Genomic DNA, 13679 nt, shown 5'->3' on the forward strand with positions numbered 1-13679 from the left:
ACCCCCAACTCCCTCCCCCCGCAACTCCCTCCCCCGCCACCCCCAACTCCCTCCCCCGCCACCCCCAACTCCCTCCCCCCGCAACTCCCTCTCCCGCCACCCCCCCACTCCCTCCCCCCGCCACCCCCCACTCCCTCCCCCCGCAACTCCCTCTCCCGCCACCCCCAACTCCCTCCCCCCGCAACTCCCTCTCCCGCCGCCCCCAACTCCCTCTCCCGCCGCCCCCAACTCCCTCCCCCCGCAACTCCCTCTCCCGCCGCCCCCAACTCCCTCCCCCCGCAACTCCCTCTCCCGCCGCCCCCAACTCCCTCCCCCCGCAACTCCCTCTCCCGCCACCCCCAACTCCCTCCCTCTGCAACTCTCTCTACCGCCACCCCCAACTCCCTCCCCCCGCAACTCCCTCTCCCGCCACCCCCAACTCCCTCCCCCCGCAACTCCCTCTCCCGCCACCCCCAACTCCCTCCCCCCGCAAGTCCCTCTCCCGCCACCCCCAACTCCCTCCCCCCGCAAGTCCCTCTCCCGCCACCCCCAACTCCCTCCCCCCGCAAGTCCCTCTCCCGCCACCCCCAACTCCCTCCCTCTGCAAGTCCCTCTCCCGCCACCCCCAACTCCCTCCCTCCGCAACTCTCTCTACCGCCACCCCCAACTCCCTCCCCCCGCAACTCCCTCTCCCGCCACCCCCAACTCCCTCCCTCCGCAACTCTCTCTACCGCCACCCCCAACTCCCTCCCCCCGCAACTCCCTCTCCCGCCACCCCCAACTCCCTCCCCCTGCAACTCTCTCTACCGCCACCCCCAACTCCCTCCCCCCGCAACTCCCTCTCCCACCACCCGCAACTCCCTCTCCCTGCAACTCTCTCTCCCACCACCCCCAATTCCCTCCCCGCAACCCCAACTCCCTCCCCGCAACTCTCTCTCCCCCAACCCCAACTCCCTCCCCGCAACTCTCTCCCACCACCCCATCTCCCTCTCCCCGCAACTTCCTCCATCCCGCAACTCTCCCCCTCCCCCCATCTCCCTCAGCTCTTTCAGCAACACCTTCCAACCATGCAACTTATACTGTCTACAAGTAGAAGGGATATGGGAACATTAAAATCTGTAATTTCTCTCTAACTCTGGTCAGAGGCAAGGAATTCTATGACAAGTAAACTCTCACCCTGTCTCCATATTACCTATCTACCATCTCTACGGTAGAAGTGTTGCATAATCTCCACTTGCCGTGATGAGTATGCCTTCAACAACACAAGATCCTCAACATTATCCAGGACAAGCAATCTGTATTAACATCCTACTTAACCACCCATCTTCAAAATTTATTCCTTTCACTTCTGATAACGTGGCCATGTTATCATATACAAGATGCACTGCAACACATCTAGGTTCTTTCAACTGCACCTTCTAACCCGGTGATTTATACCACCTGGAAATAGAAGGTCAGGTGCACTGAAACACCATCTGGAAGTTCATCTCCAAGCCACAAACTATCCTGACTTGGAACAACTGTTCTTTCACTGACACTGGGTCAAAATCCTAACAGCATTGAGTGTCCCTACATCCTAAGGACTGCATAGTTCAAGAAAACAGCTCACCACCACCTTCTCAAGAGCAACTGCGCAGCACAGTGGCTCGTGGTTAGCATTGCTGCCTCACAGCACCACAGACCCGGGTTTGATTTCAGCCTCGGGCAATTGTCTGCGTGGAGTTTGCATGTTCTCCCCATGTCTGCATGGTTTCCTTTGGTTGCTCCAGTTTCCTCGCACAAAGAGGTGTAGGCTGGGTGAGTTAGCCATGCAGGGTAGGTGGGTTAACCATAGGAAATGCAGGGTCGTACGGTAGAGAGGTGGGGTCTGGGTGGGATGCTCTTCAGATGGTCAAGTGACCAAGTGAGCTGCTTCCACACATTTGGGGTTTCTATGATTCTAAACAGGAAGGGTGAATAGATGACTAATCAGATATATCTATATCATATTAACAATTAAGAAAAGTGACATGCAATCTCAATTTCAAACTATAAATACTGTTCTGTCATTGTCATTTGATCAAAATCCTGGAACTCGCTGCCTAACAACAGGCCCACACCACACTCACTACTCCGTTCAAGACAAACATTCATAACCATCTTCAAGGGTATCTAGGGGTGCCCCATAATTGCTGACCTTGTCAGTGAAGTCCATAGTCCAGCAATGAAAAATTCACATTTTGTTGGTTTTTAAATGCACAAAATGCAGAACAGTTGCAGATTGAAGGGAGAGCACAATTACTTCAACTACATAAACTAAGTGGTGCAAGTGTGGAAAGAATTCCTTTTAAGTTTCAAAATAATTCTTGCATAGAAGTTTGCACAACACATTTCTTAAATGGGGCAGTTCCAAAGGCATCATGCAGCAAAATTTAACATTGGCTCTGATTGAATGGCACCTAGTCAGTCCCAGCTACGAACAGCTCAGGTGAAAATAAATCTTCCTGCAGGTCCTGAATGCTACTCCCAGTACTGTAGTACACTCCAAACTCCTGGGAAATTATCCAAATAGCATCATGCTACTGAAGTGCATTACAATACCTATGTCATTTGAAAAAAAAGAGCAACAGTACAAAAGATTAATCTTTAAGAAATCAGCTTCAGGAGTAATAATAAAAACGTTCCAGGGGCAAAATCTTTGGCAACCCTTCCCATCAAATGATAAAGTTCTGTTCTACAGGTGCTGGTAAATATTCTCTGCAATGTCATTCATGGTCATTCCTCCTGGAAGCCTGGACAAGCACCAGTATTACAGCTGAGACAGTTCAATTTACACATGACAACTTTCAGCTGGTCAATGTAACAACAACAAATAAGCATGCCTTTGGCCAACAGGCTCTTCCACTCTAGGAGGGAGACTTTTACAGCACAGCAATCTTTCTCCAATGGATTTTTGGAAAATGGGGTAGCTGGAGTTTTGAAGCGAAAGGGTGTCCATGTGCACTACAAATATCTCCTTCTGAAAATTGTGCAACATCAACATAATTCAGGAATTCTGGATTAGTGGTGCTGGAAGAGCACAGCAGTTCAGACAGCACCCAAAATGCAGCGAAAGCCCTTCATCAGGAATAAAGGTTTTTACCTCGATAATTCAGGAATTGTTAAGTCTTGTCATACCTGGCACTCACCCATTCCAAATAAAATGTTTTAATTAAATAGTAGTCAAGGAAATGTAGCTGCCAAGGTTACAGAATTGCTTATATACTTAGCTAATTCAGCATTTCTACATGGGAAATATAATTTCTGCTTTACTGAGTCATAGAACATAAATGGCTAAATGGAATACATTCAGATTTTCTTTTGGAACTTAGTGCTGTCAAAAATAGGTCAGTGAGGGGAAGAATTTGAAGCAGATTGATCACTTCCTGCTCACTTATAAACATAACGTAGGAAGAAACAAGAGCACAACCAAGGAAGTCAAGCTCCCTATAAATGAAAGTACTTGAACTGATTGCACCTGGTAGTCAGTGACAAGTGCACTTGTGCACAAAACAAAGAGAATCAGGGCATCCAAAAGATCAAAAGTTAATTTTCAGTAGACAACAAAAACAGAAATTGCTGGAGAAATTCAGCAGGTCTGGCAGCATCAGTGGTGAGAAAATAGAATTAAGGTTTTGACTCCAGTGACAATTCTTCATAAACATGCTCCAGGAATAAACTAAATTTGTAGCTCAAAATTATCACAGAAAAAAAGCCACCTTATATCACATTATATATACACACATTGAATTTTCAGCATAGTTACTTCATACACCAGGCATTACTTTACAATAGCATGCTATTTTGATATCAGGTCCAGTTTTCTTCATTTCTCATTCTACCTGCCTAATCCTTTCCCACTCTTTGAGGCACAATTGCTCTCTAATCAATTCAGTTTCAGACTCCACAAATCATATCAAACTAATTTTAAGTTAAACAATTCAACTGCACTCTTTTTTTTTAAAAAATGTCAGCTGTCAGACAAAAATGTTGTCTAATGTAAGATAAAAAGTACAGACAAGGGCACAGAGCTGTTAAAACAAAATCGGTCAGATCAAAACCCTCTCACTGAAACACAAAGTTTCCTAAAATCAATGATACTCAGCTGTATTTGGACTTTAGGCTTTGTATCAAGTATTTATCATTCAGAAATGAAATATTGGTGATAAGTCTATCAACATTTACGAAAAGAAAATACAAGCTTATGTTTCAGGTACAACCGTTTATCATAAACACTATTTTATCTTTTATTCTCTTCACAGGTACAATTCATTTCCAGCAATTTCTGATTTCACTTCATATTAGAGTCTGAATCATAGAGATGTACAGCACAGAAACAGACCCTTCTGTCCAACTCATCCATGCCAACTAGATTTCCCAACCCAATCTAGTCTCACCAGAGAGCATCTGGCCCATATCCCACTAAACTTATTCATATACCCATCCAGACGCCTTTTAAATGTTGCAATTGTACCAGCCTCCACCATTTCCTCTGGCAGCTCATTCCATACACATATCACCCTCTGCGTCGAAAAGTTGCCCCTTAGGTCCCTTTTATATCTTTCCCCTCTCACACTAAACCTATGCCTTCTAGATCTTGACTCCTAGTTTCTTTTCCTTCATCATTGTTCATTTTTTTTTGGGACAATCATGCGGCACCAAATTTCCAACAGTAACAAGAATTTCTCGCTAAATCCAGAACTAGGGAGTACAATCACAGTCCTACAGCAGTAGTAAAATATCATTGTGTAATATCTCATCTATTTATCTGGATAGACATTAAAACTTAAACATCAAAAAATGTTTTTCACAAGACTTTTAACTCAAGGTGCATGATTCACAATCACCCAACACAGGACTCCTAAATTTTATTACTCACCAGTTTGTAAGTTACTCAAAATGCATAACAAGAAGTATTATATTCTATGCTTGAGATCATCAGCACAATGTAAGAGTAGGGTTGCTGTTAACTTAAAAGTTGAATAATATTTCTCAGGAGAAAGTGAGGACTGCAGATGCTGGAGATCAGAGCTGAAAATGTGTTGCTGGAAAAGCGCAGGTCAGGCAGCATCCAAGGAGAAGGAGAATTGACATTTCAGGCATGAGCCTTCTTCAGGAATCCTGAGGAAGGGCTCATGCCCGAACCGTCGATTCTCCTTCTCCTTGGATGCTGCCTGACATGCTGCGCTTTTCCAGCAACACATTTTCAGCTAATATTTCTCAGGGTTGAAGAGATTACTTTGATCTTAGAAGAAAGAATGGACTGAGCAGACTGAGGTCAGATGAGTGGAGAAGGCCTTCATCATTAAGGGGATTGGAAAGAAATGAATCACTACCTTTCAATATATCAATGGTGGTGGGGGGACATCAGCACTGCTTAAATGTTTGTGAACCCTTCATGAAGCAAAAAGTAAATTGGATCAGTGAAGTATTATAAAATACTTTCACAATAAGATATAACTATATCATTCTGTTGTGACTATATGCTTACATTGTACTATCCACACTCCAAGCACGTACTTTTGAGGAATCCACAATCTTATCCATAAATTAACTACAGACTGCTCTGGAAATATGGCTATACCTTCATAAATAGTCACTTGGACAATGGTCCAAACAGGATGTATTATTGCAAATTAAATCAATAATGCTACGGCTGTGATTATCTGCTTTTTAATTCAATATTTTAGTTTGAAAACATAACTGTTGCATGTCATTGAGCACATCTATGCTGAATTATAAAATTATAATGCACAAAAGTCAGCAATTGAACAATTCAACAGCTCTGCAGTCCTTTGAGCTGCAACTGAACTGTATAAATTCAATGTCTTTAACAGTAAACTGTAGTGCACAGTGTAGTTAGATTTTCTTGAATTTTGCATTCATCTACCACTCAGACTTTTCATACATTACTGAATTACAGAGAATATAAAACACAGAAACAAGCCGTTCGGCCCAACTGGTCAATGACACTGTTTATGTTCTACTCAAAATTTTTTTACCAGATTTAAATCTACTGTCGTAACCCTTTATTCCCATCTCGCTCATATACTTGTCTAGTTTCCCCTTAAACGGATCAATACTATTCACTTCACTATGGTTCCAAGTTCATGTTCCTAGCATTCCTTGGGTAAAGAAGTCTCTTCTGAATTACCCACTGGATTTCCTGACTGTCAAGATTGATGACCTTGAATCATCCTCTTGACCACAAGAACAAAATTGCACAGAAAACAAAAATTGAAGCAGACTATGAAAGGGATATTTGAAAGATGACAACTAATTTTTAAATTTTAAATTTTGTACATTTCATCAAGAATTGACTTTAGCTAAGATTTCTAATGCCAGAGATTATCCAAATGATTAAAATGAGGTAAATTAGTCCAAAAAGTGTATCCTAAAACTTCATAGTTTAAAGGAATGGTATCAATAATATTCAATAAACAAACAATAACAATTGGCTCCAATTAGCTTACTCAGAATTTAATAAATTGTAGAACGTAAAATGGGTTTACTGGACAGCAAGGATCTGAACTGGAATTTATTACTGAACTACATAAAAAGCATTGCTACAATGAGGAAATAGATCACAAATTTATCGCTGCACAAACATTACTTCCAGTTAACAACATAATTACAGCACAGCGAAATCTCAGATTTCACATGTAGACAAATGTCATCCTCATTTGTTAACTTTTTCCCACAAAGTCCTGAGACCTCAGGATGCCAGCATGTACATATGAAAAGTGATCCACTTCTTGATCCGGTAAATTTTGACTCATTAGTAAAAGACAGTAAAATTGAAATGTAAATGTGGACAACGGATACATAAGTAAGTGTACACTACCTATTACAAATCAGTGATATACCAATATTAAATAGGGAAGCAAAGTTATGGATACAGTTATCATGTATAAGCGTGTGTACCTGGATGCACGTTACCCTGTATTTTCGATCTACATTGACAATTGTGAACATATATTTGAGCACATTTATAAAATGCTTATGCCAATTATGTTCACATTTAGAAAGGAGTACAAATGTGCGAGTGTAACACATTTTATGGCACATGTATCAATATATTTTGTTTCCAGATCAGAGCACTATGACAGGGAAAACACGCTATTTCTGGGCCATTTTAAACAGCAAAAAAATGCAGGGGGCAGAGAAAGAGAAACAAAAAAAAAGCTAGAGGGAGACCGGCGGTTCCGGGTCTGTGGGAAGAGAAACAGAACCGGTCTGTGAAAGCTAATCGGAGAAGAGGATGAAAATAAAGGGCTCAATGGGCCATCGTATTGTATATTTAATCCCCAAATCGCACCATATCCCCACTCTCCTTCTCAGGGACAGCTTCTGGCCCAGGCTCCGGGCAGAAGGACAGGCCGGTTTCCGGCCCATCATGCTCACAAACCGGGCCGGTGGAACAAGCCCAAGGTTCCCATCACAACCAGGCAACATCAGCCGGCTGGGCCTGTCCCAACCCCGGCCTTGCGGCCAGAGCGAAGCCCCGGGCCTTGACCTGTCGCCCACCCCCGGATTCTTATTACCGTCAGTGCCAACCTTTCCCCCGTCCCAACCCCACCCACACGATCCTCCACCCAGTCACCCGCCCCCCCCAGCGCTTCCAACCGGCCTTTCGTGCCTCGCTGGAGGAGCCCAGCTGGGAGGTGTGCCGGACCGGGGCCTCCCATCCGGTTTTTTCCCCTCACCCCGTCCCAACTCACCGTTTAACCGGGACACCTGCAGCACGGCGCCCGAAGTGCCGTCGATGACTTTGACGGTGGAGCGGTTGGTGACGGCCAGGATGGCGTTGAGGGACGGGTGGTAGGCCAGGCTGCGCAGGCCCTCCTCGCAGCTCAGGCAGCCGTCGCGGGTGAGGAGCCAGTCCGAGTCGGCCTCGGCCGCTGCCCCTCTCCCTGCTGCCGCCGCCGCCGCCGCCGCCATGTTGGAAGCAGCTGTGGAGACAGGAAGGAGCCGCCACCGCCGCCAACTTTCACCCCGGAGCCGCTCGTCACAAGGAGCCTGGGCAACCGCACAGGAAGCGACGGCCCCAACGTCACCCAGGGAGGAGGCCCTTCGCAGCAGGGACAGCCTGACAGGCAGGCACGGTCAATGGATCCCCGGGGGGGGGGAGGGAGAGAGAGGGAGGGAGAGAGAAGGTAAGGTAAGGTGTGAGAGAAAGGAGAGAAGGTTAAGACAGGAGGAGGAGGTGCGGGACCGGAGAGTGAGTGTAGGAAACCTACCCAGGAGGGAGGATCTAGGGGATTGGGGTCAGAGGGATATCGGGAGGTCGTGCAGAAGGGTATGGGGCTAGGAGGTGGGGTGGGCAAGGGGATGGGGTGGAGAGGGAGGTGGGATGGGCAAGGGGATGGGATGGGATGGGATGGAGTGGGCAAGGTGGATGGGTTGGGGGTGGGGTGGGCAAGAGGGTTGGGTCTGGGGGAGGGAGGTGGGGTGGGCAAGGGTGATGGGTCTTGGGGCGGAGGGAGGTGAGGTGTGCAAGAGAGATGGGTCTTGGGGGCGGAGGGAGGTGAGGTGGGCAAGAGAGACGGGTCTTGGGGCGGAGGGAGGTGAGGTGGGCAAGAGAGATGGGTCTTAGGGGGAGGGAGGTGGAGTGGGCAAGAGGGACGGGTCTTGAGGGAGGCAAAGGGGGACGGGTCTGGGGGAGCAAGGGGGAACAAGTCCCGGAAGAGGAGCAAGGGGGACGGGTCTTGGGGGTGGGGGGGTGAAAGGGGGACGGATCTTGGGGTGAGCAAGGGGGAATGGGTGTTGGGGGAGGGAGGGGTGCGAGGGGAATGGGTCTTGTTGAGGGAGGGGGGAGGGAGGGAGGGGTGCAAGGGGAATGGGTCTTGTTGGGGGAGGGGTGAGGGAGAGGTGCGAGGGGAATGGGTCTTGTTGGGGGAGCGAGGGGGACGGGTCTTGTGGGAGAGGGAGGTGGGGGGTGAGAGGGATGGGTATTGGGGGAGGGAGGTGGGAGAGCAAGAGGGATAGGTATTGTGTGGGGACGGAGGTGGGGGGCAAGGGGGTGGGTCTTGGGGGGAGGGAGGTGGGGTGGGCAAGGGGACAAGTCTTAAGGGGGTGGCAAGGTGGAGGGGATAAGGGCGAATGGGTATTGGGGAGGGAGGGAGGTGGGGGTGAGGGATGGGTGTTGGGTTGAGAGAGGATTTAGGAGGATAGGGAATGTGGAAAATAGCAGTTTGGTGGGGGGGGCGGTGTTGGGGAAGGTGAGATCCATGATGGTAGCAGAGTAAGACACTTCAGCCAGAGCTCGTCCACGCCATCAGTTTCTTTATCTTTTCTTTCTCTTTTGTGTTTTTTATACTCTCTTCTTGGTTCCTGCCTCCCAGACTCTGCGAGAGCTTGGTGTCACAGTGTCAGCACAGACCCGGCATGGTCTCCCACTGGCCCAGCGTGGCAGTCTTTCAGCCAAACGTTTATTTGTTTTTAAAAATTTTTTCCTATGGACATGAACTGAAGAATTTGTACCTTGTACCTGTGTATCTTCTGCCTAAGATGTGTGATGACTTGTAAACTTTTGACAACTCATTTGAGTACACACGACATTAAAACCAATTCAATTCAGAATAAAGGGGGATTGGGTGGATAGATGGTACAGGATTACTGGGGGAGAGGGAGAGATGGTATAGGGATTTGTGGGTAAGGCGAGGGAGAAAGTGTACAGGGGGATTGTGTGCAGTTTTGGTCTCCCTACCTAAGAAAAGATATTGATGCCATAGAAGGAGCGCAACAAGACCGATTCTTGAAATGACAGGTTTGTCACACAAAGAGAAATTTGGTTGACTGGGTTTGTATTCACTGGAGTTTAGAAGAATGAGAGAGGATCTCATTAAAGCATAAAATTCTAATAGAGGTACACAGACAGGTTGCAGGGGTGATGCTTGCCCTGGTTCAACAAGCAGTCATGGTCTCAGAGTATGTGGTCATGATTTTGGACTGTGAGAGATGAAATTTCTTCACCCGGGGTGCTGAACCTGCTGAACTCTCTACCTCTGAAGGCTATAGAGTGCAAATCATTTCATACATTTAAGAAATAAAGTTCATTTTCTCAAAGCTAATGCTGTTAAGGGGTACGGGGAGAGCACAGGGGTATGGCATTGAGACATTATGACAATGTTGAATGAGGTCAGAGGTCACAAAACACTGGGTTATAATCCAATCAGAAACTTTCGGAGCACTGCTCTTTGATCGGGTGAAATCCAACACTGGCACCTCCACATATTGAATGACAATGCCTTAATGAACCAAGTGGCCTACTGCATGTATTTTCTTGTTTTAAAATTGATAGCTTGATAATTTATCTGAAACTGTAATATTGTATAAAAGAAATTGAATACATACAGTTTTTAGAGGAGTAGGGAAAGAGTAGCAAGGTGGGATTAGAATAACTGACTCTAGTTGGAGCTAATATTGCCACAGCAGTTAATGAGTTTAATTGCAGTCATTCTTTCATGCTGTAATGTCTAATTGTGCAGTGATACAAGAGGTTATAAAAATCCAAGGAAAGAACAAGTGAGAAATGTAGTGGGAAAGGATGGAGGAAATGTGAAAATATATAGAGAAATTATTTTGATACACAATCATCATATTACTGGAAATGGCCATTTATTTCACTCATAATAAAATGGTTCTTAATAAACCTTGCATCCTGATCCTGATGTTGAATAGAAATTTGATATATTTGTAATTGACGTAGAGATTAGGTCTTTTTTGTAAAATCCCTTCTGTGTTGAAAATAGTTTTTGAAATGCTCCAGAGTTGATCTTTGACCTATATGGATACAGTGTTTCAGACAGTCTGCTACCACAATTCTAAAGGACTTCTTTGCTGAATCTCTTGTCTAGTTCAACTGATTACTTATTCTGTCAGTTTATTATTGGCAGATTAGTCAGAGAAGGAAGTTGGTAGTTGCTGATGTTAATGTTTTCTTTGATTTAATGTGGTGCTAATATCAAAGTATATGTTTTCCTCTGATTGCCTTCTATCCAATCATTGCACTGGTTTGCTTCTCTTTCATGTTTCATGTCACATGTTCAATTGACAATTGTTAAATACTATGTATACCTATTCAACATACTAACTATACCTCAATTCACTGCATTTTTGGCTTCAGTTGAAACAATTTACTGATCATTTTTAAAATGTTTGAGTATGTTTATACATTATGATTACAAATGACTAGATGCCAGAAGACTGAAAAGGTTATTCTGAACAAATAATATTATTTATCAATAAAAAGCATTAATAACAAAATGCAAATTCCTTTATGGTTTTTGGATGTAAAGTTATGGAGCTTCCACTATCTGTCAATCATGATGGAATTAGTTGATAATTAGAAGATTGCAACATTTGGCCTTCCACAAAGGGTACAATAGAGTGGCCCAGATTTTCCTGCAATAAAGACATCAGTGACATGCACCAAAACCTGCACTGCTAGTTTTCTAGTTAGAAAACATCGTGACAGGTATCATGACCAATCATGTGCAAGATAGCATCGCTCATTGAATTAAGTGTCACTTTGGAACCATACAAATTCATTTTAAACTATTGGAAAGTTAACTTGCTTTGTTTAACATGGCAATGAAATGTGAAGGCTTGGTAATTTATAATATGTTGTATAGCATTATGATTTAGGAAAGGATCAAAATCTGACTGCTCCTGTCTCAGCTGTGTATTCCCTATAGACAGCTCATGTTAAGTCCACGTAAATGCAATTGTCCGATGATTTGGAATCCATTAAATTGGCTCATTGACTTTAGTATGCATTCTCAGATGCATGCTCCTTTAAACCTGTTTCAATTTGAAATAAAGCACAGCTTTCAAAATAACTCAGTCCAAACTATGTTCTATGAAAACATTCTGAAAATGTGACAATGAATGTTCTCCAAACATTAAGCTGACAATACCTGTTCAATTCTCAGTACGAAAATGTGAAAAATGAAGTATCATTGAAGTCCATCTTTTTCAAGAATTTTCAACTGCTTTCTGGATCAACAAAGTATATTGCAAATGTCCACAGGAAAATTATTTTGTTTTCCCTTCAATTTAGTCTTTAAAAATATTCTTAACTTCAGGTACTATTGTGTTTGCTTTAGCCATTTTTGTTCTTTTAACATGCTTCATTAAATGACAGATTGAAAAATAACAATCTATTGTTATCTCAAACATATTTTCTGAATTTATAAAATATAATTGTGGAGTAAACATGACAACTCATTTTTTAAAGTGACTTGATAAACTGCATCAAGTGGAATGGACATACAGTAGCATTTTAGGAAATGTTGTTTGTTATAACCATTAATCATTTTTTCGGGAGATAAAATATTTTCTCTTCAATCATCTTCTTCTCTTATGTATTTGACATGTTCTTCATTCCATTCCTTTTGGCTAAGAGGAAACAAAGGAAAAATTCCATTTGTACAATTATTTACTACGTCCTACAAACAAAGCTGAGTTTGAAAAGACCATTTAAATACGAAGGGATCACAATGAAACAATTGTATTTAATGCCCATACATCACATTTATAGCAAGAATTTGTGTAATACACTGACAAAATTTCCTCTTTCCCAGCCCAGAAATGTAGCATCTGTTCCACCATACTGAGAGTGCAGAACAAGAATTGAATCTCAGCTGGATGATACAGATTTAGTGCACATTTACTCATTGGCTACGAACAGAATATTATTGAGGCGATATCTGTGCTTTCAATGATCTCCAGTTGCTCGAGACATTTAGAAGTCCCAAGTGAAAAGCAAGTAACCTGAGATTGCATTTCAAACAAAGGAGTAGTCCATGCTCATCACTCTGTACCAAAGGACAGCCTGTTCTTGATTTAATTCTGTAACAATGAAAATGTGATATTCTTCAGTTCAAAACTGCATCAATTTTCTTTCTTCTTCTTTCTGTTCAATATACTTTTTGTTTTTCCTCCAGTACTATATTTCAACATCTCCTACAATAATTTTGTTTAATATCCAGCAAAATAACAATTAATAATGAAAATTCACAAGCTTGTGAATACACAATAAAATCGCTACTATTAAAAATTGGATAACCTAAAGTGGCAGTCAAGTTGAAATTGTGTCAAAATTCTATGAGCAGAATAGAAAGTATTATAGAATGATTCTTATGGTAAATCAAAGTTGCAGAATGGTCACTCTGGATTCACCGAATCAGACCAAGAAGGTTACCTCAAGCAATTGCAGCAGAGTTAGGTCTTGATACAGTGCAAAGTCATGGGTGAGCCATCAGCTGACAATGAGACCTTCTGAAATCCTATGTGTAGGCTTAACCTGTGAGAAGGTTATAAGTGCTGTCAATTACAGACAAAGTGAATTGATACAGGGAATGAAAAACTGGTGTGAATTAAGAAGTGGACATCACAATGGAGTGGGAGATGTTGCAATCAAATTTGCCAACCATTCTGCAGTCCAACAACTAACTGCAGGAAGTCCCTCTGTTATAAACGTCCCGTACTTATGAAGTGACCTCCTGCTTCTCATTTTTAAAAATCTGAGTTATGTACAATGTTTTATCCTAACGAACGGGCAGACTAATTAGCCCATTTCTGTTCTGACTAACACACAAATTTAACTTACAAACAGCGGAGAAATGGAACTCATTCGTAGCCTGGGAATTTCCTGTATACTCTCCAGCAAGGAAGAG

The 13679-nt window shown here is 43.6% G+C and overlaps 1 protein-coding gene across 5 annotated transcripts in view; it reads right to left on the bottom strand.

The window, feature by feature from the left end:
- birc6 (baculoviral IAP repeat containing 6) overlaps positions 1 to 8042 on the bottom strand; it is a 256486-nt gene extending 248444 nt beyond the window's left edge. For all 5 annotated transcript variants that reach the window (XM_060831329.1, XM_060831332.1, XM_060831330.1 and 2 more), the window contains exon 1: positions 7719 to 8042. In XM_060831329.1, the coding sequence (XP_060687312.1) occupies positions 7719 to 7938 (220 nt within the window). In that variant the 5' untranslated portion in view covers positions 7939 to 8042. The remainder of the gene's footprint in view (positions 1 to 7718) is intronic.
- Between the last annotated feature and the right edge of the window lie 5637 nt (positions 8043 to 13679).

This window comes from Hemiscyllium ocellatum, chromosome 10 (genome assembly GCF_020745735.1).
Source record: "Hemiscyllium ocellatum isolate sHemOce1 chromosome 10, sHemOce1.pat.X.cur, whole genome shotgun sequence".
Taxonomy (NCBI): Eukaryota; Metazoa; Chordata; class Chondrichthyes; order Orectolobiformes; family Hemiscylliidae; genus Hemiscyllium; species Hemiscyllium ocellatum.